Source organism: Lepus europaeus, chromosome 18 (assembly GCF_033115175.1).
Source record: "Lepus europaeus isolate LE1 chromosome 18, mLepTim1.pri, whole genome shotgun sequence".
In the NCBI taxonomy this organism is placed as follows: domain Eukaryota; kingdom Metazoa; phylum Chordata; class Mammalia; order Lagomorpha; family Leporidae; genus Lepus; species Lepus europaeus.
The window spans coordinates 22,510,653-22,537,572 of record NC_084844.1 but is presented as its reverse complement, the minus strand read 5'-3'; the positions used below and the strand labels follow the sequence as shown (position 1 = coordinate 22,537,572).

Here is a 26,920-nt window from a genome sequence, read left to right as displayed (position 1 = left end):
AGTGGCTGGTGAATGATTGATCGGCATTTCACAGGCCAGTGGCTCCAGACCCTAAGAGGGACCCCATCCTGCCTCCTCGGTCATCTCCCCTGCCCACAGGGTCCCTGTTGCCCAAGGATCTTCTTGGGCAAGTCTCACCCTCCTGCCCTTTGACCTAGGCTGGCCGCCCTGCCCTGCCCTGCCCTGCCCGGTGTCCTGTGTCCTGCAGCCACCCCTCCCTGTGCGGCGCCACCTCCTTCCAGGCCCCAACAATCCCCCTCTTCTCCCTTCAGTCAACCCCTTCCAGGCTCCCCTGCCAGGCACCGGGGAGGGGCAGCAGAGGAGAGAATGGAGACAGCAGGGTCCACCCTGCCCCCTCCCTCCCCTCTTGTCAAACACCAGACAAGGTTTTTTCCTCTTCCATCTCCACTCTGAATGGGCCCATTCTCTTTGGGAGGCTTGGGCCCGCTGAGCCTCCTCCTGGGCTGGCAGGCGTGGGTTCTGACCCCAGCTCCTCCCCCGCCCCCTCCTGCCCCCGACTCGGCTAGCTGGCCCCGCCCACTCCGCTGCCCACAGGGATGCGCCTGGTCAGCCAGTGAGGGTTGCTTCCTGGGACCGGGATGGGGGTCTGGGATGCTCTGGTGGAGACAGGGAGTGAAAGGAGGGAGAAGGCGGATCTTGGCAGGAGGGAGGAGGGGGCATGGTTACCTGGACTTCTTGGAGGAGCCACCTCTGGCTCCCTGACAGGGGCCTGGGGAGAGGGCAGGTGGTACCCTAGATTCCAGGCTCCTGAAGTGGAGGAAGCCAAAGCTTCCATGGTTCTGTTGCAGGCTCTGCCCTGTGGTCTTGGAAGAGTTCCTCTCCTTCTCAGGATCTCTTGTGCAAACTGGGGAACCACAGCCCTCCCCTCAAGCCCTGGAGGCTGGAGAAGGGCTCGGTGAGACGAGGTTTGTGGTTTGGGGACACAGGGCTCAGAACAGGTATCTCCTGAAGAATGGCGGCCATGCAGCTCTCCCAGCTGGACCCTTCCTAACAAGAGGACAAAGGAGGAGCGGGCCAGGGGGTGGGGGTGGGGCCTAGCATCCTGAAGGGCTCTCGAGGCCACGCCCACCCTCGCGCAGGTGCATGCCCTCCAGTGTGTGGCCAGCATGGCCTCTCGCCAGAGCAGGGAGAAGCTGCAGGTCTGAGAGGCAGGCTCACTGGGTCTCAGGCTGCAGGTTAGAGGGAGGGTGAGGGGCTGGACTTGCTGGATGCTCAACTTTCTCCACTTGCCCACAGGCGTTCTGGGTAAATTGCTTAACTCTTTGGAGCCTCGCCCTAACACTAACTCAGATTATGGATGGTCGTTGTGAAGGCTATGAGCTCCTGTACTTACACAGCGGTGTTTCCTCAATGTTTCTGACAAGGATCCAAGGAATAATCGGATTTATCCAAGGAATAAATTACCCAGGACACACAAAACTACACCACCGCATGCAATGTGCTCAGATCTTTTCTATCCTGTTCTCTTTCTTTCTTTCTTTCTTTCTTTCTTTGTTTCTTTTTAAAGCCTTCTCTTGGTCTAAATTGATTTCCCAGTCCACCCTTTAATCTTGACTGCAGCTGGCACATCCCTGGTTAGACCCAGAGAAGGACTTACTATGGGGTTAAGGAAGGGTAAGCTTGAGGCTTCTTATTTGCATGCATGTACCTCACTTTTTTAAAAAGATTTATTTATTTATTTGAAAGCCAGAGTTACAGAGGCAGAGAGAGAGAGAGAGAGATTTTCCGTCCGATGGTTCACTCCACAAATGGCTGCAATGGCTGGAGCTGTGCTGATCCAAAGCCAGGAACCTGAAGATTTTTCCAGGTCTCCCACGCAGGTGCAGGGGCCCAGGCACTTGGGTCACCTTCTACTGCTTTCCCAGGCTATAACAGAGAGCTGGATTGGAAATGGAGCAGCTGAGACTGGAAACGGAGGCCATATGGGATGCTGGCACTGCAGGTGGTGGCTTTACCCACTATGCCACAGTGTTGGCCTCTCCATCACTTTCTTTTTAAAAAAATTATATATTTATTTATTTGAGAGAGAGAGAGATTGATTTTTCATCTGTTGGTTCACTCCCCAAATGCCCACAACAGCCAGGGCTGGGCCAGTCCAAAGCCAGGAGACTGGAACTCCATTCAGGTTTCCTGTGTGGGTGATAGGAACACAAGCACTTGGGCCATCATCAGCTGCTTCCCAGGCACATTAGCGGGAAGCTGAATCGGAAGCATGGTGTAGCCAGGACTCTGATGTGGGATGTGGGGGTCCTGCCCTCTCTCTCCAACTCTTTTTTAAAGAGAGTCTCTCAAATTTTATAAACCCCAGACCCCACAAAACCTACATCTCTCCCACTATGAGTAAATCTGGGAGTGTGTGCTGAGCAATCTTCATGTGCCAAGTGCCGTCTGAGTGGCTAATATGTGATGGAGCTGCGAATTGAACACAGGGCTCCCTGATTCCAGAGCCGGCTGTTCTCAACCTGCCTCTCTCAGGGCTCAGCCCACGACGCAGGTTAGGAAACGTCCCTCTGCTTCTCTCTCCAGGCCCCAGCAGCAGCGCCTCACTCCTCTTGACCGGTACTGCTGTGCTCTTGGGCTCCCCGGGGTGGAGTGGGGGGGCATTCAGAACTGCCAGCTTTAGCAAATAATAATAATAAGGGTGCCCCGTAAATCTGAATCTCAGATAAATAATGAGCAATTTGTTAGGATAAAATGTCCCATGTCGTATTTTGTCTTCCAGCAAAAATCGGTCTTCTTTCCAGGCGTACTGCCACCACTGAGGTTTAAGAGTAGGGGTCGGAATTCAGGCGGGATGGGTGCAGGGTGGAGGGGTGGCGCTCAGCAGGCCGGGAAAAGGCGAGGAACAAACCTGGGACGGACTGGGCTCTGCGCGTAGCCTTACGGAAAACAAGAACGCTCGGCCAGGGACTGAAGCCCTGCTGCCTCCGATTTCACTGTCCCCTCCCAAATGTGCAGGTCTTGCTTCTCAGCCCGGACCAGATCCCTACAACAGCCGGGGAGCTGTCCCAAGGGCTCCTGGAGGCCGCACCTGGACCCCAGCTCATCCCCGCTCCCGGGCCGTCAGTTTTACTTGAGTGCGCCGGCGGGCAAGCCATTATTCGATACCACAACAAACAAGCGCGGGACGCGGTAGGATGCAAACTCCCCGGGAATGTTGCAGATCTAACCCGAGGCTTCGGAGAGACTGGAGGGTGGCAGCCTGGAGAATTCGCCCGCACTCCGGGGCAGGCGGCGGGATCCCTCTGCCGGGCTCTGCGTGAGGACTGCTGCGGGCAACCCCGGCGTCCGGGCGCTGGCACGGACGCACCCAGGCCTGCGCCGGGAGAGGGAGAAAGCGAAGCTGGAGTTGCCACTCCCAGACTTGCTGGAATGCAGCGGCGGGGGTGGGGGGGCGAGCCGTGAGCGCGCCTGCTCCCAATCACGGGAGGAGGAGGAGGAGGAGGAGGAGGTGGAGGAGGAGGTGGTGGAGGAGGAGGATTGCTTGAGGAAGTACGAGAATGAAGTTGTGGAGCTGAGATTCCCCTCCATCGCGAGCCGAGAGACGAGGAGCGCCCGCCCGCAGCCGCGCGCCCCTTCTCGCGGGGGCCCTTTCCGGAGCCGCGCGCCCGGCCCCCACCCCCCGCGCCGAGCCCCGCGCCCTCCCAGCCTGGTCCAGCCGGAGCCATGGGGCCGGAGCCGCAGTGAGCACCATGGAGCTGGCGGCCTGGTACCGCTGGGGGCTCCTCCTCGCCCTTTTGCCCCCTGGAACCGCGGGCACCCAAGGTGGGTCTGGCGTGGGGAGGGGATGGGGTAGCGAAGCCCCCCCCCCGCTGCAGCCTGGGTCTCCGGTCCGAAGCCCCAGGCTGGCGGGGGCCGAGGGGCCCGACGAGCCCTCCTCGCCCAAGTTTCGTTAAGTTCAGGCTCTCCCGGCGCGGGGCGCCCGGGCCGGGAGGGGGCGAGAGAAGGTGGAGGCGGGGTTGGGGGCGACCCCCACCGAAGCGGCTCGAGGTCGCCCCTTTCTAGGGCCCGGGCGCTTGCCGGACTCCCAGCGGGCTCCGGGGACTTGTCAGAAAAGTTCTCTGAGATTGCGCCCAAAGTTTTCGCCGAGGTGGATTGCGGGGTGGGTGTGGGAGTGTGTGCGCGCGCGCGCGCGAGCGTGTTTCCCCGCGCCGAGCCCCCGCCAGCCTTCTCAAAGCCTTTCCAGTTGGCAGCCTCCGCCTCCGGACTGGACTGGGCTGGATTCCTTGGGGGGGGGGGTCCTCTCTGCCCTGCCCCTCCCCCCTCCCCGCCCCCTCCAGCCGCCCGCGTTGGAGTACCGGCTTCAGGCGGGGCCGGGGGTGAAGGGGGAGGTGGGCAGAGCTACCTGCCCCGCGGGCCGGGGAGAGTGGCCTGGCGAGCTGCTCGCGTCCCTGGCGCTGGGGTCTGGGCGAGGGGGAGGGGCCCTGGTTTGTTTTGAGCCGGTTCCTACAGGGCCTGCGTGCATTGTGACTTTTGGAGAGCCTGGACCAGAGAGGGGCGAGGGTGGGTTTCCTGGCTTAGAGAGTCCCACGGGCGGCATATCGGGGCAGCTATGGCCAGATGGGGGTATCCCAGGGGCCGGGTGCTTGTGCTGTCTTTTTGCTTCCTGCTGTGAGGGGAAGGGGAGGGTGCTTGGAGAGGTGTGTATCCCGACCTAGCTGTCCCTCTGCACGCACGCAGTCGCTAACACACACTCTGTGCCCAGTACACACTGCTGGGCTGTGGGTGGCGTCTTGCATGCATTCCCTCCTTTCTCTTCCTAACAGAGGCCACGTTGCAGGTGAAAAACGGGGCCCAAAGAGGGAGGTGGCTGCTGGCCTGTGGTGGGGCTCTCAGCTGGCCCAGGGCAGCACAAGCCTTAGCCGCACATTGAAAATGGTGACTGGGGTCCACCTGCGTCGGTGGGGGCCGCTGCCCCCTGCATCCCTGGGTGAGGGTGCTGTGGGAGCGGGGTGAGGTGGCCCCTGGCCGTCAGGGAGTCTGGGGAGCCGTGGGTGGCAATGCATCCGTGGTGCCCACCCGGGTCCTCGCCAGGGCCTTGCCACATTGTCTGTGAGCTGTCAGTGTGTGTCTGGGGCTGTGCCAGGTGGTCCTGAGTTATGGTCTGTGTTTGTGTGTCTGGGCCTTGTGTTGCCAAACATCAGTCTCCCTGATGACTTGGGGACGCAGGCTGAACTCTGCCCTCTCCAGGAACGCCCTCAAGGTGCTGGGCCAGATCTGTTGTAAATAGCAGGAGGTGGCTGCAGAGGGAGGTCCCTGTCCTTCCCTCCCTCCTTCCCTGGGCGTGCAACTTCACCTCTGCCCATGGCGAGGGGCCGCTGGGCTTGAGGCCTAGCCGCCGCCCTCCTCTCCTTGCCTGGGAGCAGAGCAGGCAGTGGCTGCATTGCTGGGGTAGACTCCTCTTGACTGGGGCCTCCTCGGGTCTTCACGCTGAGTTACAGAGAGACACAGAGTGTGTTGCATGGGGAATGGTTACAGAGGCAGGCACGTCCCACCAGGTTCTACCCAGGGCTGTGGGCTGGGGCAGGGATGTTGGAAGGGGAGGCCCAGGGGCCAGGGTTTTGCTGAGGTCTCTTTCAGCGGTCAAGATTTGTACATTGCGCCAAATGCATCCTTTCCATTGTTCATTCATATTTTAATCCCAGTGTGCTCTTCCCTAGAGCCTCCTTCCCTCTTTCTACTAAAAGTGTTCATTTTCATGTCCAAGAAAAAAACAATAGCAAAGAAAGGCTCAAATGTAAAAAGAAAAATATTTGGCTTCCAAGGTCAAATACAATGCACATTTTCTCCTGAACTGAGATCACCTGTACTCCTGCAGTGCACTTCCTGTAGGCAGGTGCTCATCTGCAGATGGTTCCGTTCCATCTCTAACAATCCTGAGACGGGGGCACAGGTGGGAAACTGAAGTTCAAGCCGGCGCCGTGGCTTAACAGGCTAATCCTCCGCCTTGTGGCGCCGGCACACTGGGTTCTAGTCCCGGTCGGGGCGCCAGATTCTATCCCGGTTGCCCCTCTTCCAGGCCAGCTCTCTGCTATGGCCCGGGAGTGCAGTGGAGGATGGCCCAAGTCCTTGGTCCCTGCACCCGCATGGGAGACCAGGAGAAGCACCTGGCTCCTGGCTTCAGATCAGCGCGATGCGCTGGCCACGGTGGCCATTGGAGGGTGAACCAACGGCAAAAGGAAGACCTTTCTCTCTCTCTCTCTCTCACTATCCACTCTGCTTCTCAAAAAAAAAAAAAAAAAAAAAAAAAAAAAAAAAAAAAAGAAAGAAAGAAAAAAGAAAAGAAAAGAAAACTGAAGTTCAGAGAACCCAAGGACTTGGTCCACACAACAGGAATGGCTTGACCCAAACCTTAGCCTAAAGGGATAGAGATGCTGTTCTGTTTTGGGTTGAACCTCCGAACCTGGCTAGGGGAAATGGGGCTGAGCTGGAGGGCCTGAAGTCCCCTCCCGGCTGTGGAGTCCTCTCCCTTCCTGTCCAGCCCACGCCTGCCTTCCTCCTGGGCCCTCTCATCACAGGGGACTTAGGGCAGAAGCGTGTGGAGGCCACTGGGATGCTAAGGGCTGTGGGTGAGGGGAGGCCTGGGGGTCCAGAGGCTGGGGCAGGACCTAGGGTAGATGTGCCTGCCCCTGGGTGATGGAATGGTCTAGAAAGAGATCTCCCTTCCTGCCCTCCACCTGTGGGGAAACTCCTGTGCCACTTCTGCTAGGCCACCCCCTCCCCTCCTCACCCTTGGGAAGAGAGGCGAGATAGGGGCGAGGGGTGTGTGCGCTCTGAAGCAGTGGGAGAATTATTACAGCTAATGTTTGTGTTGCCCCAGCTCTGTTTACAAAGACTTGCCGTGTTTACAGACTGCCTCTGGATTCAAGCTCTCGTTTAACTCTCTTGTACCTGCTTGGAGGGAGTAAGAGTCGTTAGGACCCAGTTTAGGCCAGGAAATAGTCGCTGGGTGCCAAGGAAATCACAGGTGTGGAGATGAATCCCAGGGAGCTTCTGCCCTGCAGGTGCAGGGCCTCACAAGGTCACAGAGAGAGTGGCTGCACTAGGGTTCTGGTCTAAGGACAGCCTAAACCCTGCAGGTGTGTGTGAGGAGTGAGCCCTGGCCTGGCTGTGGCCCCAGGGGTCTGGGGATGAAGGGAGTTCCCTGGTAGTACTCATGGAAACCAAAGGAAGCCTTGGCTTTCACGCTGTGAGCAAGAGAAGCAGCTGGGGCTGAAGGCTGGGGGAGAGGAGAGAACCCATCAGAGAGCCCGGGGCTGAGGCCAAACCCTGACCACCAGTGTCCCGCAGGAGGGACAGGAGGGAGTATGCCCCGCTCTGCGCGGAGGGATGGGCACCGAGACCACACCTGGCCCCTCTGCCTCCCGAGACTCTTGACTAGACTGGGTGTATTCACTCAGCAGGCACAAGTCCTGATCCGTGGGCCCAGTGCTGGCTCTGGGCTGGTCCTGTCTCACTCTTGGCCCCTGAGCTTGGGGCTGCTCAGGGACCAGTGTCCTGGCGACCAAGAGTCCCTGGTGGGCATTAGAACCTTCCACCACGCAAGGCTGGGTATGGGGGTCACTGAAGGGCGTGGGGAAGGGGCCCGTAGGATGGAGGTGGAGGCAGGGGAGGCACCAGGTGGGCCTTCTCAGCAGCTTGGCAGGGGTGTAGCCTGCAAGCTCCCGGGCCCTGGGTACCAATTCTACCACCTGCCGGCAAACACTTGAGAGTCTTAGTCTCGATTCAGCCGCAAGCAAGTCAGGTAAACAGACTGGCTAGCGGGGCGTGGCTGCCACCCTCCCTGACCCTGCCGCTCAGCCCCCTGCGCTGCCTTAGAGCCTGTTCTCGGTGGCATCAGGAGAGTGACTGTTGACGCCGTGTGTGCAGCGGAAGGACCTGTCGCTCATGGGGCAGTGTCACGCCTGCCAGCCTGTTTCCTCTGTGTAGGATAGCAGTCCCGGCCCCCAGGATGTCGTGAGGATCGCCGAGTGCCTGCTGGGCGCGCAGTAGGTGCCCAGCCCGGTCAAGGTGGCGGTTCCCATGGTGGTGGCTGACTCGTTGCCCGGCTGCCCTGGCTAGTGTTCCTTGCAGGTGGTGGAGAGCCACAAGGAGTGGACCGCCACATGGGGAGGGCCCCTGCCCCAGCCCTGTCAGTCCCTGTCCCCAGCTTGGGCCAGAGCTGGGACCTGGGCCTGGGGACAGCTGTGTCTATGCAGCAGCTGAAGCTGCTGGCGGGGGGAGGTCCCGGCAGCGGCCGTTATTTTGGGCCTGGCCGCCCACCCCCGGCTCCTGTTTCTCTTGGGAGTCTTTGGGGGGAAGGGTTGGGGCAAGGGAGGGGTGCAATGGCAAAGGGTGGGGAGGCCTGGCAGTCCCCTGTCCTGGTGTCCAGGGGAGAGAGATCCCAGCGGGGAGGGACCAGAGAGCAGTCTGGGCATTACTGGGAGGCCACCGAGGGATTCCCGGCTTGCCCCGCCAGCCTTTCCCTGGCTCTTTGGAGCGGGGGGTGGGTATCTTCTCGCCCCCTAAGACTTGACCTTAAGCTGCAGGTGGCTGGGAGAGGAGAGCCCCTGGCGTCAGACCCCCAAACCCACTGCTCTGGTCCCTGGGAGGCGCAGCAGAGACCAGCAGGAATTCTGGGCCGCTCAGGCACCTGCGAGCCTGTGTAACTGACGGTGCCCTCCGCCCGCCTCCCTCCAAGCTCCCGGGCAGGACGCGCCAGGTGATTCATGTTCTCACCGGAGCAGAAAAACAAGTTCAACTGGGCACTTTCGTCTCCCCCGCACCCCCGCCGCTGGCAGACATGGGGCACCCTGCTCACCAGGGGAGGGTCACCCCCCCTCGATTCCCTGGGCTGAGCGGCTCCTTCTGGTCTCAGGAACCCCCACGCTAAGGCCCAGGAGGGGTCAGGTGCGACGGTGCATCTTGGTTGGCACCGGGCAGGTACACAGAGCTGACGCCGTGCCTCTGTGGCAGGAGTTTCATGGCATAGATTCTGCCAGCTGGTTCTGGAGCCCTGCCCTGAGGAGGTGGCAAGGGCGAGGGTGCCAACGTAGGAACCTGCAGAGCGTGCCTCGCCCCGGCCCGGGATCTTCTGCTGGGGTCCGGATGCCCATACTGGTGTCTGAGGCGCCTTCTCTTTGCCGGGGGTGGGGTCGGGAGGTGGGGAGTTCTAGAGGTCTCTGCAGCGCCCAGGGCCCGGGCTGCCCCATGTCCCAGCTATGACACCCGCCGCCCCTCCTTCCCCACTTGCTGGGTGGCACTGTGGGGGCGGCTGGCACTGGCCAGGAGGTTGACAGTGTGGGTGTGTGAGAATGGCCTAGGGAAAATGCCCTGGGTTTGTTGGCTTGGGAAAGGGGCAGGGGGTACCCAGAGGTTTCATGATTCATCATCGCCTCTTGGGGGTTTTGTACCCCCTGGCCCTGCTTGGTGCCTGTGGGACAAAGGGAAGCTTTCTTTGCCATTCTTGGTGGGCAAGCCCCCTGGGGCCGGCACACAGGGCCCTTCTGGGTGCCCAGGGCAGACCCAGCCAGAAGGGAGCCTCTTCCCAGATTTGCCTCTTGTTCCCGACACGAAAGCTGCTTTTTGCTGTTGACGCTGCAGGGGCCAGGAAGTGGGAGGCGGGCTTTCGCAGCCGCGCTGCCTCCCCGTCTGGGGGCGGGTGTGGAGGGCAGCATCCTCTGACCTGTGTGCCCCCTCCCACAGTGTGCACCGGCACAGACATGAAGCTGCGGTTCCCGGCCAGTCCCGAGACCCACCTGGACATGCTTCGCTACCTCTACCAGGGCTGTCAGGTGGTGCAGGGGAACCTGGAACTCACCTACCTGCCCGCCAATGCCAGTCTCTCCTTCCTGCAGGTGAGGCCGGGGCAGCCCAGCCAGGCCCTCCTCCAGCTGGGCTGAGTCCTCTGATTATAGGTGGGCGGTAGAAGAGGATGCCTTGCCCTGTGCTTCCTTAGCCGGGAAGTCCCTCCTGATGTCTAACTCCTACCCATTCCATTACAAAATCAGTTGACTTCCACTGTGTCACATAGCTGGCCGGGGCCCTGAGTGGCATGCGTCTGTGCTTCTGCCACACTGGTGCTCTCTGGCCAGCGTGACCACCTCCTCTGTCAGACCGCCTGGGCCACGGTCCCTCTCCCACCTATGGTGGTGGAGAGGGTGGCGGGAGAGGTGAGTTCCAGGCCCACTTCTGCCACTCATGTGCTGTGTGAATATGATCTAATCCTTAGCTGCCCTGGGCCTCAGCTTCCCTGTCTGTATAGTGGGAGCAACAGGCATGCTGGGGACCCATCACAAAGGTCAAAAGAGAAAGACCTGAGATAGCGTGGGGAGCGCCTGGAGCGGGAGGCGCGTGCCCTGCTGGGTCACAGCAGACCTCATCCTGACCAGGCGTCCTCCCCTTTTCACAGATGAGAAAACCGAGATGCGGAGAGGGTGGGGCTCGAGCTCACAGCTTAGTGTCCCCTCTCCCCGTTTCCTTTCTGGATCGTCTAGGAACTGGCGATGTCAGATGACAGTGGCCTTGATTTCCGTTTAACACAGGAGGGTGTGGGACTGCTCTGTGGCTGGGGGTCTTGCCCAAGATCCCTGCGCAGTGTAGCCTGCAGGAGCTTTTACAGGGCCGGCAGTGTCCTAGGCCCCAGACCTGCCTCAGCCCCTCCCCTGCCCTGTCCCCGCCCAGGACATCCACTCATCCCCTCCCCTGCCCTGTCCCCCCCAAGGACATCCACTCAGCCCCTCCCCTGCCCTGTCCCCCCCCAGGACATCCACTCAGCCCCTCCCCTGCCCTGTCCCCCACAAGGACATCCACTCAGCCCCTCCCCTGCCCTGCCCCCCCCAGGACATCCACTCATCCCCTCCCCTGCCCTGTCCCCCCCAAGGACATCCACTCAGCCCCTCCCCTGCCCTGCCCCCCCCAGGACATCCACTCATCCCCTCCCCTGCCCTGTCCCCCCCAAGGACATCCACTCAGCCCCTCCCCTGCCCTGTTCCCCCCCCAGGACATCCACGAGGTACAGGGCTACGTGCTCATCGCCCACAACCAGGTGCGGCACATCCCGCTGCAGAGGCTGCGCATCATACGAGGTACCCAGCTCTTTGAGGACAGCTTCGCCCTGGCCGTGCTGGACAATGGAGACCCGCAGGACAACGCCACGCCAGCCGCGGGGGCCCCCCCGGGAGGCCTGCGGGAGCTGCGGCTTCGGAGCCTCACAGGTGGCCTTCGCTGTCCCTGAAAGTTTCTGCTCGTTCTCCAGAGCTCCCCGTGGCTCCCGCTCGCCACGCAGAGGCTTTGTGTGATTTGGAGGTGGCGCCTCCTCTGGGTGGGTGCAGGAAGAGCCAGGGGTGGTGCCCTCCGGCCACAGAAAGAGTTCCCTCCTTTCCAGGAAGTGGCGGCTTGTGCCAGTGTGCACACATCGATCATCAGAAGGCAGGCTGGGTGTTTGCCCCGTTCAGCTGAGTATAAATGTGCAGTGAGCAACCTGTGGAACTGTACATGGTGGGCCTGGAGCTGATCGTGGTCCAGGCTCTGGGTGCCTGGTGCTTTGCATGATCTCAGTTCAGAGAATCCAGCAAGGAAAGCTTCAGAGTTATTCTCGCTTTACAGACAGGGAAACTGAGGCTTCTGGAAGATAAGTGACTTGTTCAAGGCTATACAGCCAGTTAGTGGTAAAGCCAGACTCCCTGGGCTCTCTTCTTTCTTTTATTTTATTTATTTGAAAGGCTGAGTTGACAGAGAGAGAGAGAGAGGTCTTCCATCTGCTGGTCACTCCCCAAGTGGCTGCAATGGCCAGGGCTGGGCCAGGCTGAAGCCAGCAGCCAGGAACTTCCTCTGGGTCTCCCACATGGGTGCAGGGGCCCAAGCACTCCGGCCATCTTCCTCTGCTTTCCCAGGCCATAGCAGGGAGCTGGGTAGGAAGTGGAGCAGCCAGGACTTGAACTGGTACCCAAATGGGATGCTGGTGTTGCAGGCGGCAGCTTAACTTGTTACGTCACAATGCTGGCCCCATTTTTTTTTTTTTAAAGAAATGTATTTATTTATCTGAAAGGCAGAAAGAGAGAGAGAGAGATGTTCTCTCTGATTCATTCCCTAAGTAGGAGCAACAGCCTGAGCTGGGCCAGGCTGAAGCCAGGAGCCAGGAGCCAGGAGCTCTATCCAGGTCTCTCACACGGGTGTCAGGAACCCGAGTACCTGAGCCAGCACCAGCTGCCTCCCAGGTGCATTAGCAGGAAGCCGGATCAGAAGTGGAAGCAGAACTCCATCCCGGGCCCTCTGATACGGGACGTGGGTGTCCCAGGTGGCAGCTTACCCCACTGCACCGCAACCCCCGTCCCCAGTCTCTCTTAACAGCCAAACAGTGTGCCCAAGGTAGAGGGGAGAGGAGAGAGTCCAGGTCCACGTGGACATCCAGAACCTGCTGCTCCCTGGCTCCCAGTGTGGGGTGGGGGCCAGGTGATGGCGGGGCTGGAGGCTAACTTCTCTGCTCTCCGGGGAGTCTGGGGCCTGATTAAGATGCCTGCACCCTCTGAGAGGCAGGAGGGCCCAAGACAGGACAGAAGGTGACAGACGGTGGGGGAAGGGTCCCCTGACGATTGCCTGTCCCACAGAGATCCTGAAGGGAGGGGTCTTGATCCAGCGGAACCCTCAGCTCTGCTACCAGGACACGATTCTGTGGCAGGACATCTTCCACAAAAACAACCAGCTGGCCCTCACGCGGATAAATGCCAGCCGCGCCCGGACCTGTAAGCCATCCTTCTCCCCGCCTGCCCGCCTGACCCTGTCTCAGCCCCCTGGTGTCTCCCTCGGCTTCCCCACGTGCCTCTGGTTCTGCCGCCCTCGGTCCCCGGCCGGCTCTGGCCGCACTCTGTGTCCTCGCTTTAGTCTCCGCGGCTGTCTGCGCCACCCCATCTCTCACTGCTCGCTCTGGTCCTCCCCACAGGCCCACCCTGTTCTCCAGCTTGTCAAGCTTCCGGCTGCTGGGGAGAAAGCCCCGAGGACTGTCAGAGCCGTGAGTCCTGCGGGGCCCGGGGTGGGTGGTGCGGGCAGCCAGAGCATCCTCCCAGAAGGTGATGCCGGTGTGGGGCCTGGTGCCTGGGCCGGCGCCCACCCTTACCCTGCCCCTTGTCCGACAGTGACACGCACCATTTGTGCTGGAGGCTGTGCCCGCTGCAAGGGCCAGCTGCCCACGGACTGTTGCCATGAGCAGTGCGCCGCCGGCTGCACGGGCCCCAAGCACTCCGACTGCCTGGTACGTGCCTTCCTGCCTGGGCCCAGTGGGCCTCACTCCCTCCTCCCCAACCCCAGGGGGCAAGGGGTGGGCACCCTGCCTGGTAACGCCCCCTTGCCCCTGGCGCTCCAGGGAAAACCACCCAGTGACACCAGCTGCCCGCCCCCAGGCCTGCCTGCACTTCAACCACAGTGGCATCTGTGAGCTGCACTGCCCGGCCCTGGTCACCTACAACACGGACACCTTTGAGTCCATGCCCAACCCGGAGGGCCGTTACACCTTCGGCGCCAGCTGCGTGACCACCTGTCCCTGTGAGTCCAGGGAGGGCTTCAGCATCTGCGGGGGAGGTTGGTTCTCGTGGCTGGGAGCGTGTGTGGGGCTGCCTGCCCCTCGCTGTGCAGAGCTGGGCACGACCGCTCGTCGCCACCTGCCTCCTCCTTCCCAAGCTATGGGGCAGGCAGCAGGCAGGAGAGGCAGCTGGGAGCCCAGGCTCGGGAGCCCGACTGGCTGGGTTTGCACCGGGCTGGCCGACTTACTAGTCTTGCGGCCCTCTCTTTGCTGTGCCTCGGTTGTCTCATCTGTAAGATGGGGGCACAAATGGTCCCTAGCTTGTGGTGACAAAGGTGGAATGAGCTAACGTTTGTCAAGCTTTCGCATCGCCTGGTGATAATGTGTTTTTATTCTATAGTCTGGATAGATTGGGGCTTCAGTTAACAACTCCTCTGCCTACTGATGGACATGCACAGACGGGGTGGACCTGGGGATCCCTTTCCACCCATTCCAGGAGACAGGAGAGGGCCTTCGGGTGCTGGCTGTGCGGCCTCATGGTGGGTGAGAGGACAATGCCGAGAGCCAGGCCATTTAGGTTTGCATCCGGGCTCCTCCATGGACGGGCACAGTGACCCGGAGTGCTTCCCATAGCTCAGTGCTTCGGTTTCCCTCTTCGTAAAGCGGGGATCTGACCCACGGTGCTCGGGAGGAGCACGGGATTTATTTATTTACTTGAAAGACAGGACTACGGAGCGAGAGAGGGAAAGACAGAAATAGTCCATACACTGGCTCCCTTCTCCAGTGGCTGCAATGGCTAGAGCGAGGCAGATCTGAAGCCAGGAGCCAGGAGCTTCATCCGGGTCTCCCACATGGGTGCAGGGGCCCAACTACTTAGGTCATCTTCCACTGCTTTCCCAGGTACCTTAGCAGGGAGCCGGATTGGAAGTGGAGCAGCCAGGACTCAAACCAGTGCCCATATGGGATGCCGGTGTTGCAGGCAGCGGTTTTACCCACTACGCCACAGCGCCGGCCCCTTGGCGTGGCTCTTGTACCTGGGCGAGGGCCCGCTGCTCAGGAAGCGTCTTCCTCATCTCCGCAGACAACTACCTGTCTACGGACGTGGGCTCCTGCACCTTGGTCTGTCCCCTGCACAACCAAGAGGTGACGGCTGAGGACGGGACACAGCGGTGTGAGAAATGCAGCAAGCCCTGTGCACGAGGTACCCAGCCACTGCCCCCAGGCCAGCCTCCTCTCTGCCCACTCAGCCTGGCCCAGCCCGCTCTGTCCTCTGTCCTTGGACCCCTATTCTCCCACAGTCTCTGTCCCTGGCTTGCCGAGACCAGCCCCACAAGTTGCCCCTGTATCTCCTGTCAGTGCGGGAGGGGGCCTGTGGCCCTAGGAGGGAACCCCAGGTGGGGCGGAGATGGCGCCTCATCACCTGCCCCCGTCCCGCAGTGTGCTACGGCCTGGGCATGGAGCACCTGCGGGAGGTGCGGGCGGTTACGAGTGCCAACATCCAGGAGTTTGCCGGCTGCAAGAAGATCTTTGGGAGCCTGGCGTTTCTGCCAGAGAGCTTTGAAGGGTAAGGGTGCGCCTGAGGTGGCGTCAGGGCGGCCGGAGGGCCCTGAGGACCCAGATGTGTCAGCATGTCGGGGGAGGGGGTGCTGGGGGGTGGGAAGCAGGCCAGGAATGCAAAGGAGACCAGAGAGAGCTGGGATGTTAGTGTGTGTGTGTGTGTGTGTGTGGCTGGGGTAAGGGGGTGATGACTTTTTGCAAATAATATGTTATCCATGACCCTGGACTTAGGTGGTGGTCAAAGCATCTGTATAAAGGAAAATTTCCTCTAAGTTCATGGCAGCTTAATTCATAATAGCCTCAAGTTGGAAATAAATATAGAAACACATGGCGGTGTATGTTGTTCTTTAATTAAAAAAAAATTTTTAGGGGCCGGTGCCATGGCTTACTTGGCTAATCCTCCGCCTGTGGTGCTGGCATCCCATATGGGCACTGGGTTCTAGTCCCGGTTGCTCCTCTTCCAGTCCAGCTCTCTGCTGTGGCCCGGGAAGGCAGTGGAGGATGGCCCAAGTGCTTGGGCCCTGCACCTGCAGGGGAGACCAGGAGGAAGCACCTGGCTCCTGGCTTCAGATCGGCGCAGTGCTGGCTGTAACGGCCATTTGGGGGGTGAACCAACTGAAGGAAGACCTTTCTCTCTCTCTCACTGTCTAACTGCCTGTCAAATAAAAAAAACTTTTTTTTTTTATTTGACAGGCAGAGTGGACAGTGAGAGACAGAGAGAAAGGCCTTCCTTTTGCCGTTGGTTCACCCTCCAATGGCCGCCGCACCACGCTGTTCCGATGGCAGGAGCCAGGTGCTTCTCCTGGTCTCTCATGGGGTGCAGGGCCCAAGGACTTGGGCCATCCTCCACTGCACTCCCTGGCCACAGCAGAGAGCTGGCCTGGAAGAGGGGCCACCGGGACAGGATCGGTGCCCCGACCGGGACTAGAACCCGGTGTGCCGGCGCCGCAAGGCGGAGGATTAGCCTGTTGAGCCACGGCGCCGGCCGAAAAAACATTTTTTTAAAGACTTCTTTATTTATTTGAAAGAGTTATGGAGAGGCAGAGGCAGAGAGGGGGAGTGCCTTCCACCTGATGGTTCACTCCCCAAATGGCTGCAACAGCCAGAGCTGAGCCGATCCAAAGCCAGGAGCCAGGAGATTCTTCTGGATCTCCCATGTGGGTGCAGGAAACACTTGGGTCATCTTCCACTGCTTTCCCAGGCCAGAGCAGAGAGCTGGATTGGAAGTGGAGCAGCCGGGACTCGAACTGGCGCCCATATGGGATTCTGGCACTGCAGGCAGTGGCTTTTACCTGCTCCGCCACAGCGCTGGCCCGTGATTTTTAAAAATTTTAATATTTTGGCACATTTACTTCAAATGTAGACATTATAAACAAACACATATGATCTATTATTTGAAAATGGAGATATTCATACCACAGAGAGATTCTTGTTATATGAATACAAGGAAGTTCACAGCGACAGAAGGGCCCGGACCTCGGATCACACAGGTCCCCACTGTCTGATTCTGCTGGGTGACAGCCAAGCCCACGTGCCTGAGGGAAAGCAGAGCAGTGGTTCCCGGGGCTGGGGACCTGGAAGGGGACACGAGGGAAGTTCCTGGAGTGCAGGGAGCCGGGTGGTGGATACGTGAGTCAGTGCGCCTGCGCACACTCCCACCTGCACCCCAGACCCTGTCCATTTCATTGTCGGCGAATTACGCTCCGGTTAGAAATGTGTTTAAAAGAGGAACCTTCCCTTCCACGCTTGTTTCTCTGCTCCCCTTTCTGGTTGTTGGCGACTGGTGCGTGGTCAGCGGGGCCGTTCGCACATGCGCAGGCTCTGTTTCCCGCGTGTAGCTGGGGAGGCTGGAGCCTGTGGGTGGGACCGTGGGCGAGGACAGCCAACCCCTCACTGCGAGAGCGGGCAGGACCGCTCACCCCAGCCTGCTTCCATCTTTCACAGCTGGTTGGGGGGGGCAGCTGAGAGCACACGTGGCCAGTTCTGTGCTCTTCACCTTGCTGTGCCTCGGCTTGCCGACCTGTAAAATAGGGGCACAGGGACGCTCCCCGCCTCGTGCAGTGGTGACGGAGTTTGAGTGAGACGCTCTTTCATTCTGTAGTCTGTAGCTAAATCCGGGTTTCTCCAGCAGTTTCTCCAGGTACGGGTGGGAGTTTAGGTTATTTTCCACTCCTGCTCTTAGAAGCAGTTCTGCCTTCCCGGTGCTATGGACCACGTTCCTGGAAGGAAGAGCTGCAGATCAGGGATAGAAACACTGTTACGAGGGGTGCGGCCCAGGCAGAGTCCAGGCAAGCCCGGGATGGGAAGAGCCGGGCTCCCTGGGCAGAGGGCTGAAGTGAAGGCACCACTTGGGGGCAGGGTAGGGACCCATGTGGGGGTCATGTCCACCCCCTTCCTGGCACTGACTCCTCCCCTGATCCTCCTAGGGACCCAGCCTCTGCCACCGCCCCCCTCCTGCCTGAGCAGCTCACAGTGTTTGGGACCCTGGAGGAGATAACAGGTGGGCTGTCTGCATCCTGCTCTGCAGAGACTGGGGGGTCCTGGCCCTGTCCCCACCCCTCCAGCCTCACCTGCTTCCTGCAGGTTACCTGTACATTGCGGCCTGGCCAGACAGCCTGCCGGATCTCAGCGTCTTCCAGAACCTTCAAGTCATCCGGGGACGAGTTCTGCATGAGTGAGCACCGGGGAGGAGGGGTCCCCGTGGGATGCGCTGGGCGCGGGCAGTCCCTGGACTCCACAGGGACCCGGCTGGGGACAGAGAAGGCAGGGAAAGGCTGGCGGGAAGATGTGCACCGGGCCCTAAGCGCTCCTCCTCCTGCTCCCATAGCGGCGCCTACTCGCTGACCCTGCAAGGCCTGGGCATCCGCTGGCTGGGGCTGCGCTCGCTGCGGGAGCTGGGCAGCGGCCTGGCCCTCATCCACCGCAACCCCCACCTCTGCTTCGTGCACACGGTGCCCTGGGAGCAGCTCTTCCGGAACCCGCACCAGGCGCTGCTGCACAGTGGCAATCGGCCGGAGGACGAGTGCGGTAAGACGGAGCCCGGTGCACGAGGGACCACAGGCCCCTGGCAGCAGCTTCCTGGGGCCTGCCCTGCCTCTGGAGCAACACTCTTGACCTGGTTCTGGCTTGGCCTCTAGACACGCTTCTTGCTGGGCCCTGCCACGCTGCCTGAGTGCCGCCTTCTCCCTTCCCTCTGTCTTTGCTCTCTCACACGGCCTCCCTCCTTGCTAAGCCCGGCACTTGTCCCCACGCTCACAGCCCCTTCCCCTGGTTCATTTGGACCCGGGGCCTGCCCTGAGTTCCTCCTGGCCCCTTCCTCTTCACTGCAGCGGGCAAGGGCCAGGCCTGCTACCCGCTGTGCGCCCATGGGCACTGCTGGGGGCCGGGGCCCACCCAGTGCGTCAACTGCAGCCAGTTCCTTCGGGGCCAGGAGTGCGTGGAGGAATGCCGAGTGCTACAGGGGTATGCGGGCTGGAGGAGGGGCGGCCGGAGGGGTGCACGGGGCTCCTCGCAGACCCCTCACCACCTGTCCCTCCTCTCAGGCTCCCCAGGGAGTATGTCAGTGACAGGCACTGTCTGCCGTGTCACCCCGAGTGTCAGCCCCAGAATGGCTCAGTCACCTGCTTTGGATCGGTGAGATGCGGCTGGGCTCGGGGTGAGGGGCGGGGTCTCGGGGCCTGGCAGGGGCACGGAGCTGCAGGGTGCACAGCTCAGTCTGGATGGCAGGACAGTAGCAGGAGAGGGAGGCGGGGTGCAGGGACCCTGGAGATCCCCAGGGTTCTTGGCTGTGACTGGGCTCAGGTGGTTAGACCCGTGGGCTTGGGCTTCAGCTCCCTGGACTCAGTTCCAGGCCCTGCTTCCAGTCTTGTTTTTATGCTGTCTGAAGTGAGTGTTCTAGTAGGAACTACCTCGTTGGGGCGTGGTGAGAATGAAATGGAGCAGGGTTTGGCAAAGTGCCCAAGCACTGCAAAGGCCGTCTCCATAATAGCCACTGGTGCCACTCGCTGTTCCACCTCTCTGGGCGGCGCCCGGTCGCTCAGAGCAAGTCTGCAGGAGCGCTGCTGAGGGAGGGGTGCCCAGAGACGGGGGATGCCCAGGGCTGTTTGTCTCCGAGCAAGGGAAACAGCGGCGCCTGTGGGAGGCTGTAGGAAGCGGAGAAGGGACCCAGAGCCTGCTCCTGCTGTCCTGGGCACGTCAGTGCCAGCCTCCCACCACCCCTTCCTCCCCGCGCAGGAGGCCGACCAGTGTGTGGCCTGTGCCCACTACAAGGACCCTCCCTCCTGCGTGGCTCGCTGCCCCAGTGGGGTGAAACCCGACCTGTCCTACATGCCCGTCTGGAAGTTCCCGGATGAGGAAGGCACATGCCAGCCGTGCCCCATCAACTGCACCCATGCGTGAGTCTGGGGGCCTTTTCTGCAGAAGGGAGGGTTTGTAGGTCAGGAGCCTCTCAGGGGCTCTTACTGTAAAAGGGGGACAACTCCCTGAGACTCTTAACTTTTCCACTCTTTGGCTTTCTAATCACACATGTAACATGTTAGAAATTTTAAACGGAAGCATTAAATACAAATGAATGTCGCCAGCAGTTCTGTTCCTCTGTTAACAGTTTAGAATATTTTCCCTCCAGGTGTTTTTATCTGTGCATATTTTTTTTTTTTAAGATTTATTTATTTGAGAGGCAGACTTACAAACAGAAAGAGGGAGACAGAGAGAGAGGTGTCTTCCATCCACTGGTTCACTCCCCAAATGGCTGCACTAGCTGGAGCTGGGCTGATCTGAAGCCAGGAGCCAGGAGCTTCTTCCAGGTCTCCCACGTGGGCGCAGGGGCCCAAGGACTTGGGCAACCTTCTACTGCTTTCCCAGGCTATAACAGAGAGCTAGATCAGAAGTAGAGCAGCCGGGACTTGAACCAGTGCCTATATGGGATGCTGGCACTGCGGGCAGCAGCTTTACCCGCTGTCACAGCGCTGGCCCCAGGACACAGGCATTTTAACCCAGGTCTTAACTTTAGGCCAAACACCTGCTTCCTTTTTTGGCATTTTTCATTTCCAGTTCACACACAATAATTGTACATACTTAGGGGATACAGTGTATCATTTCCATACGTGTAGACAATGTGTCTTGATCAAATCCAGGTAATTAGCATTTTCATCTCCATATCTTTTTAAAATCTTTATTTTTAAAGATTTATTTATTTATTTGAAAGGCAGAGAGAGAGGAGAGAGAGATCCTCCATCCGCTGGTTCACTCCCCAAATGGCCACAACAGCTGGGGCTGACTCACACTGAAGCCAGGAGCTTCACTCACCCAGGTCTCCTTGGGTGCAGGGGGCCCAAGCACTTGAGCCATCTTCCTCTGCATTCCCAGGTGCATTAACAGGCGTCTGGATTAGAAGTGGAGCAGGGCCGGCGCCGCGGCTCACTTGATGGGATGCCAGCGCCACAGGCAGGCAGCAGCTTAACCCACTGAGCCACAGCTCCGACCCTTACTGTTTCTTTTGTTTGGGACTTCCAAGCTCCTTTCCTATGTGAGCTGTAGGCATCACCCCACTGGGCCGTGGAGCACCCGCACTCACTTCTCCCTCCCTCCCTCCCCCAGGCCTGCCCTGTGCTTTCCTGTCTTAGGTCACCTGTCCATGAGTGCGTGTGGATCTGTGTCCTTTTCAAAGAGACTCCATCTGTGACCCTGTTTGCGGGCTAGTGAGCTTGTTTCCTTTTGTTTGTCGTGTGCATGTGAGCGTATGTGGTCCCCTCAGCAGGTGCAGGCAGTTTCGGGGCTGGGCCGAGGGAGGCGTGTGGGGCCGTGGGGAGTGTTGGACCGTGCTCTGTGGAGGCAGCAGCTGCACTTTCCAGCACCGTGGGGTGGTGCAGGGAGCAGAGGATGTGGGTTCCCGGCTGGAGAAGGAATCGCTTCTCAGTGCGAAAGATGGAACAGAGTGACCTTGTGCCCCAGTTCTACCTTTGTCACATGGGGAGAGTAACCCGGTTCCACTCACCCCCAAGGTTTGTGATGAGGCGGGGGGAACCCTGAAGGGTGGTTCCTTAAGTTGTTAATGGGACTCTCTTCTCCTGCAGCTGCGTGGACCTGGATGACAAAGGCTGCCCCGCGGAGCAGAGAGCCAGGTTAGCAGGTCTCCTCCCGGTGCCCCTGTCTCCCCAGCCGCACCCCCGCCCCCCCCATGCAGGGAGGGGTTATCTCGTGACCCACGTCCCTCCCCAGGCCACTCTTACACTGCTGATCCCACTTGCACAGGGTGCTGGGGGCGGGAAGAAGGTTGAGACCCCCACCCCGGTTCCTGCCCGCTGGAGTAGCCTGGTTCATTTCCCTGGGACTCAGGGTAGGGCGAGAAAGGTGAGCTGCAGCACTGGCACGGAAACAGGACAGAGTCTTAGCTGGAGACGGCAGGAGGCCTCAAGGAGATGGCTTTGAAAGAGGGGCAGGTATTTCTCTTGCATTTAGGTGGGACAGGGCGGGGGGGGGGGGCGGCAGGAAAATCCAGGCTGTGTGCCGAGGTCCTGGTGTGGGGATGGGCTGTGTGCACAGGGAGGGAGCAAGGGAGGAGGTCAGAGTCAGCTTGGGTTTGGATCTGAAGCACGGAGGCCTTGACCACCAGGCCGCTGAGCTGAACGTGGTTGTCCGCCCAGCGAGGGGCTTTTCGGAGGAACAGATTCAGCCAGCATTCTTCCGAGGCTTGCTCTGCCCCAGACCCTGGCTGAGAGGGGCGAGGGTGGGCAGGTGGGCCAGCACAGGGACAAGGGTGACCAGAGTGTTGGGTCGACATCCAGAGGCTCCATCCAGGATGAGCTGAGTCTTGGAGGTGGGCCCGTGGAGAAGTGGTGGTCCAAGCAGGAGGACGGGCGAGTGCCCGGGCTGGGACTGACCGAGAGTGAAACACGGTTTGGTGCTACAGCAAATTGGCTGGGTGCACATTCCTGGGCCCCACCCCACATGAGGATCAGAATCCCAGGGAGGGGCCTGGCTCCACAACTGTGCATATTAACAAGCTCCCTGGGGATTCAGCTGCCTTGAAATTGTAAAGCCCTGAGCTATGGCCAAGGGCAGGAATACCGGACCTGACCGAGAGGGCTTGGAAAGGCCAGCAGGGAGTTTGGATTCATTGTGGAGGCAGTGGGGAGCCACGGCAGGTTTTCGGGTAGGGAAGAGAGGGTCAGAGCCTGTGGCCAGCCTTCCCAATGCTAGGGGCTGTCGTGTCCCTCCCCAGGGGCCCTGTGTCCCCTTGCCCGAGTGGCCCCCTCCCTGACCCTGGCTCCCACCCCCAGCCCTGTCACGTCCATCATCGCTGCTGTGGTGGGCATTCTGCTGGTCGTGGTCATGGGGTCAGTCCTTGGGATCTTCATCAAGCGAAGGCGGCAGAAGATCCGGAAGTACACGATGCGGAGGCTGCTGCAGGAAACGGAGGTGAGCCGGCCCAGGGCCCCCTGTCCCCCACCGCTGCTGGCCTGAGGCTGGGCCCCAGCCCCGGCCCCAGCACTGAGCTGCACCTCCGCCCCACAGCTGGTGGAGCCACTAACACCCAGCGGAGCGATGCCCAACCAGGCTCAGATGCGGATCCTGAAGGAGACGGAGCTGAGGAAGGTGAAGGTGCTTGGATCAGGAGCTTTTGGCACAGTCTACAAGGTCAGGAGCTGGGGTGGGTGGTCCCCGGGGTGGGGCTATCCCTGCAGGGGTGTGGGGGAGGGGAAGGGCTCCCAGGGAGATGGGTGGGGCTGATCCGACCCCTGCTCACAGCTGCGTTTTTCTGTTCAGGGCATCTGGATCCCCGATGGGGAGAATGTGAAAATCCCAGTGGCCATCAAAGTGTTGCGGGAAAACACATCTCCTAAAGCCAACAAAGAGATCCTGGACGTAAGCCCCTGCTCCCCTCACATCGGGCGATGGGGACACACCCTGGCTGTAGGGCGGGGCTCTGATCTTTCTGCACTGGTGTCTGGGGTGATGGGACTCCCAAACCTCAACTCAACACCCCCTGTCTGTGGTCCGTGGCTGTGTTTTGTGATGGTTGGGGTTGGCAGGGTGAGGGTCCCCAGTCATGGGAGGCAGTTGGGGCTGGGGTCTGTGGTCTCTGACAATTTTTTGGCCCCCAGGAAGCATATGTGATGGCAGGGGTGGGCTCCCCCTACGTGTCCCGCCTCCTGGGCATCTGCTTGACGTCCACGGTGCAGCTGGTGACACAGCTGATGCCCTATGGCTGCCTCCTGGACCATGTCCGTGAACACCGCGGGCGCCTGGGCTCCCAGGACCTACTGAACTGGTGTGTGCAAATTGCCAAGGTATGCACTTAGGGGCGGAGCCTGGGCTCTGTGGGCCTCTGGGGAGCAAGACCCTTTCTCCACAGGGCTAGGGTGGGTGCATTTCCTGGGCGTGGGGCCAGGCCAAGCCCCACGCAGAGGCCCACACCAGTGCCTCCCATTGCAGGGGATGAGCTACTTGGAAGACGTGCGGCTCGTGCACAGGGACCTGGCTGCACGGAATGTGCTGGTCAAGAGCCCCAACCACGTCAAGATCACAGACTTCGGGCTGGCTCGGCTGCTGGACATTGACGAGACAGAGTACCACGCGGACGGGGGCAAGGTCAGAGGCGTGAGCAAGCTGAGGCAGGGTGGGGTGGGACCCAGCCCCAGGAGAACTCTGGGAAAGGCAGCCTCCCGTCATATCCAATTGGAGGACTTCCTCCTCTGCCCTCCCAGGTGCCCATCAAGTGGATGGCATTGGAGTCCATTCTCCGCCGGCGGTTCACCCACCAGAGTGATGTGTGGAGCTACGGTGCGTGGCAGTGGGGGGGGCTGGATGAGGACCTGTGCGGGTGCTGGGATGGGGAGGACTAGGAGGAACCTTAGTGGGTGCATGTGTGTGTTGTGGGGGAGGCAAGGGCTGCCCGTGCCCACTTTCTAGGCACTGGGGAAGGACTGGGTAGATCCGGACCCTCGACGTCACATCTCCACCCGCACGGCGGTGTCAGGCTGCTGGGCAGAGCTGCAGGGCTCAGGACACTGAAGCTCCCCCTGGTCCCCGTCTCTGTCCTAGGGGTGACTGTGTGGGAGCTGATGACTTTTGGGGCCAAACCTTACGATGGGATCCCAGCCCGGGAAATCCCTGACCTGCTGGAGAAGGGGGAGCGGCTGCCCCAGCCCCCGATCTGCACCATTGACGTCTACATGATCATGGTCAAATGTGCGTGGCCGAGCTGGGCTGGCTGCCTGGAGGCGGGCTGGGAGGTCCTGGGTGGAGGGGCTCATGGGGGACTGGGAGGGAGCTGGGAACCGGATGTTTGTGGGCCCAGGGGATTTGGTATAGTTACAGGAGCCCCCAAAGCGTCTGGTATCCCTCCTATAGAAGTCTGGGGAATTACATGCAAGTTAAAAGGGGAACCTAGAAGGGGTGCCCAGAGGTCCTGGCTCCAGACCAGAGAGCCGGTGCCAGGCTCAGTCAGGGTTGTCTGGACCAGAGGGGAGCTGGGTCGGGGTTCCCAGGCAGGCAGCCAGCACACTGGGGGAACCGGGACCGGGACACTGAGCTTGCTCCTGCCCCAGGTTGGATGATAGACTCGGAATGCCGGCCCAGATTCCGGGAGTTGGTGACTGAATTCTCCCGTATGGCCAGGGACCCCCAGCGCTTTGTGGTGATCCAGGTACTGGGCCTTCCTGCCCTGTCCCGACCCACCTCTCCTGCAGGGGTTGGGGATGAGGACCCCAAGCCCAGCCCCCGCCTCTTGCCCTCTGTGAAGCCGGGCTGGGGAGGGGCTGCCACGCCGTGCCTGCCTCCTCCCCAGAATGAGGACCTGGGCCCCGCCAGCCCGTTGGACAGCACCTTCTACCGCTCACTGCTGGAGGATGACGACATGGGGGACCTGGTGGACGCTGAGGAGTACCTGGTGCCCCAGCAGGGCTTCTTCTGCCCAGAGCCTGCTCCAGGCGCTGGGGGCACAGCCCACCGCAGGCACCGCAGCTCGTCCACCCGGGTCAGTGTCTCAGTCCACACTGTGGGCTGTGCTTGCTCCCCACTCCGCCCCAGGGAACCAAGTCCCCATTGGATGTTCCCCCACCCCCTCCCTCATGGAGACCCCATCCTCCCTAGGGGCCGACGCTTACTGCCCTCCAACCCATGACCCCATCCTCTCTGTGGCGACTGTGTCATGCCCTGGGACCCAGTCACTTCTCACGGGGTCTCCACCCCAGGACATGACCTTCTCTCCTGTCCCCAGAGTGGTGGTGGTGAGCTGCCGTTGGGGCTGGAGCCCACCGAAGAGGAGCCCCCCAGGTCTCCACTGGCCCCCTCAGAAGGGGCTGGCTCCGACGTATTCGATGGCGACCTGGGGATGGGGGCAGCCAAGGGGCTGCAGAGCCTCCCGCCACACGACCCCAACCCTCTACAACGGTACAGTGAGGACCCCACAGGACCCCTGCCCCCGGACACTGACGGCTACGTTGCCCCCCTGACCTGCAGCCCCCAGCCCGGTATGGATTCTAGGCCTGAGTGGAGAGACTGGGCAGTGGGGGCGGGGAGACGCTGGGGCGCACCTGGGATCCTCTCTTGAGTCCTCTCTTGCTTACCCTTTCAGAGTATGTGAACCAGCCAGAGGTCCGGCCGCAGCCCCCCTCACCCCTGGAGGGCCCTGCACCGCCTGCCCAACCAGCCGGGGCCACTCTGGAAAGGCCCAAGACTCTCTCCCCCGGGAAGAATGGGGTTGTCAAAGACGTTTTTGCCTTTGGGGGTGCCGTGGAGAACCCCGAGTACTTGGCACCCCGGGGAGGGGCTGCCCCTCAGCCCCACTCTCCTCCTGCCTTCAGCCCAGCCTTTGACAACCTCTATTATTGGGACCAGGACCCAGCAGAGCGGGGGTCCCCACCCAGCACCTTTGAAGGGACCCCTACGGCAGAGAACCCCGAGTACCTGGGCCTGGACGTGCCGGTGTGAGCCACAGGCCGAGTGTGCCGAAGCCCTGCTGTGCCCTCAGGGAGTGGGGAGCCCTGACTTCTGCCCGCATCACAAGGAGGCAAGGACAGGGCCCTGGACCACACCCAGGGCAGCCTGCGCCATGCCAGGAGCCCGTGCTGAGGAGCTCCCGGCCTGCTGAGTTCCAGGTGGCTGAGAAGGGCCCGCCTTGGGCAGTGCTGGTGGACTGGAGCCCCCCCCCCCCAGATCCTGGGGTGCAGGGGGCCACAGAGACAGTCTCCTCACGCGAGGCAGCAGCTTGGCACCACAGGACTGAGCGAAGCTGGGCCCAGGAGGGGCGTGTGCCAGACAAGAGCCACCCATCCAGGCTCTCCCTCAGGCTCGGTGCTGCCCCGGGGAGAAGGGGCCGGCACCAGCGGCCAGATCCCATCCTTGTACAGAGTGCTTTTCTTGTTTTGTTTTTACTTTTTTTTTTTTAAGATGAAATAAGGACCCAGGGAACAGGGGGAGTTGTATGGAGGAGGGGGTCACTGCGGTTGGGGGGAGGGGGTCCTCCCTCCACACCCACTTTCTCCACTTGCAAATATATTTTGGAAAACAGCTGACGCTAGCTCATGCCGGGTGGGGGTGATGCTCTGTGCCATGGCTGCTGCTCACCCGACAGCTCCTCTCTTCCTGGTGGGCGTGGCTGCAAGTCTTGAGAAAGCAAGGACGGGCCAGGAGCCTGCTGCTGTCCTGGAGCCTGGCTTTTGGATGGGGGGCATCGGACAGTTGGGATTCTGATCCGAAGACCCTCTGACAACCCAATGATTCTTGCTTAGGACAAACTAACTGCTCAGGCCACCCACCAGAATGGGGCGGTTTTCTGCTTCTGGGTGAGGGGAGTGGATGATGGGGGGGGGGGGAAGGCAGTATCTACTGTGTTACTCAGTTTCC

The 26,920-nt window shown here is 60.6% G+C and overlaps 1 protein-coding gene across 2 annotated transcripts; it reads left to right on the top strand.

Annotated features, from left to right (window-relative positions):
- Positions 1–3,623: 3,623 nt before the first annotated feature.
- ERBB2 (erb-b2 receptor tyrosine kinase 2) lies at positions 3,624–26,584 on the top strand. Of its 2 annotated transcripts, XM_062175300.1 has the most exons (27): positions 3,624–3,786; positions 9,706–9,857; positions 11,003–11,216; positions 12,609–12,743; positions 12,941–13,009; positions 13,134–13,249; positions 13,398–13,539; positions 14,598–14,717; positions 14,954–15,080; positions 17,500–17,573; positions 17,657–17,747; positions 17,901–18,100; positions 18,403–18,535; positions 18,616–18,706; positions 19,307–19,467; positions 21,145–21,192; positions 22,351–22,489; positions 22,586–22,708; positions 22,838–22,936; positions 23,176–23,361; positions 23,507–23,662; positions 23,779–23,854; positions 24,116–24,262; positions 24,622–24,719; positions 24,861–25,049; positions 25,293–25,545; positions 25,650–26,584. In XM_062175300.1, exons 1-27 carry the CDS (start codon positions 3,714–3,716, stop codon positions 26,003–26,005), a joined length of 3,768 nt encoding a protein of 1,255 aa, XP_062031284.1. In that variant the 5' UTR covers positions 3,624–3,713; the 3' UTR covers positions 26,006–26,584. The 2 variants fall into 2 exon arrangements, with proteins under 2 accessions (XP_062031284.1, XP_062031282.1); XM_062175298.1 differs by lacking the exons at positions 17,901–18,100; positions 18,403–18,535 and having other exon boundaries at positions 3,644–3,786.
- Positions 26,585–26,920: the final 336 nt, after the last annotated feature.

What these genes read in the sequence shown, in the direction of transcription:
- ERBB2 (XM_062175300.1), top strand. Translation starts at nt 3,714, where the DNA reads ATGGAGCTGGCGGCCTGGTACCGCTGGGGGCTCCTCCTCGCCCTTTTG. An exon ending in CCAAGCACTCCGACTGCCTG is followed by an intron (nt 13,250 to 13,397) that starts GTACGTGCCTTC and finishes GCCCGCCCCCAG; the next exon opens with GCCTGCCTGCACTTCAACCA. An exon ending in CAGTCACCTGCTTTGGATCG is followed by an intron (nt 18,707 to 19,306) that starts GTGAGATGCGGC and finishes CTCCCCGCGCAG; the next exon opens with GAGGCCGACCAGTGTGTGGC.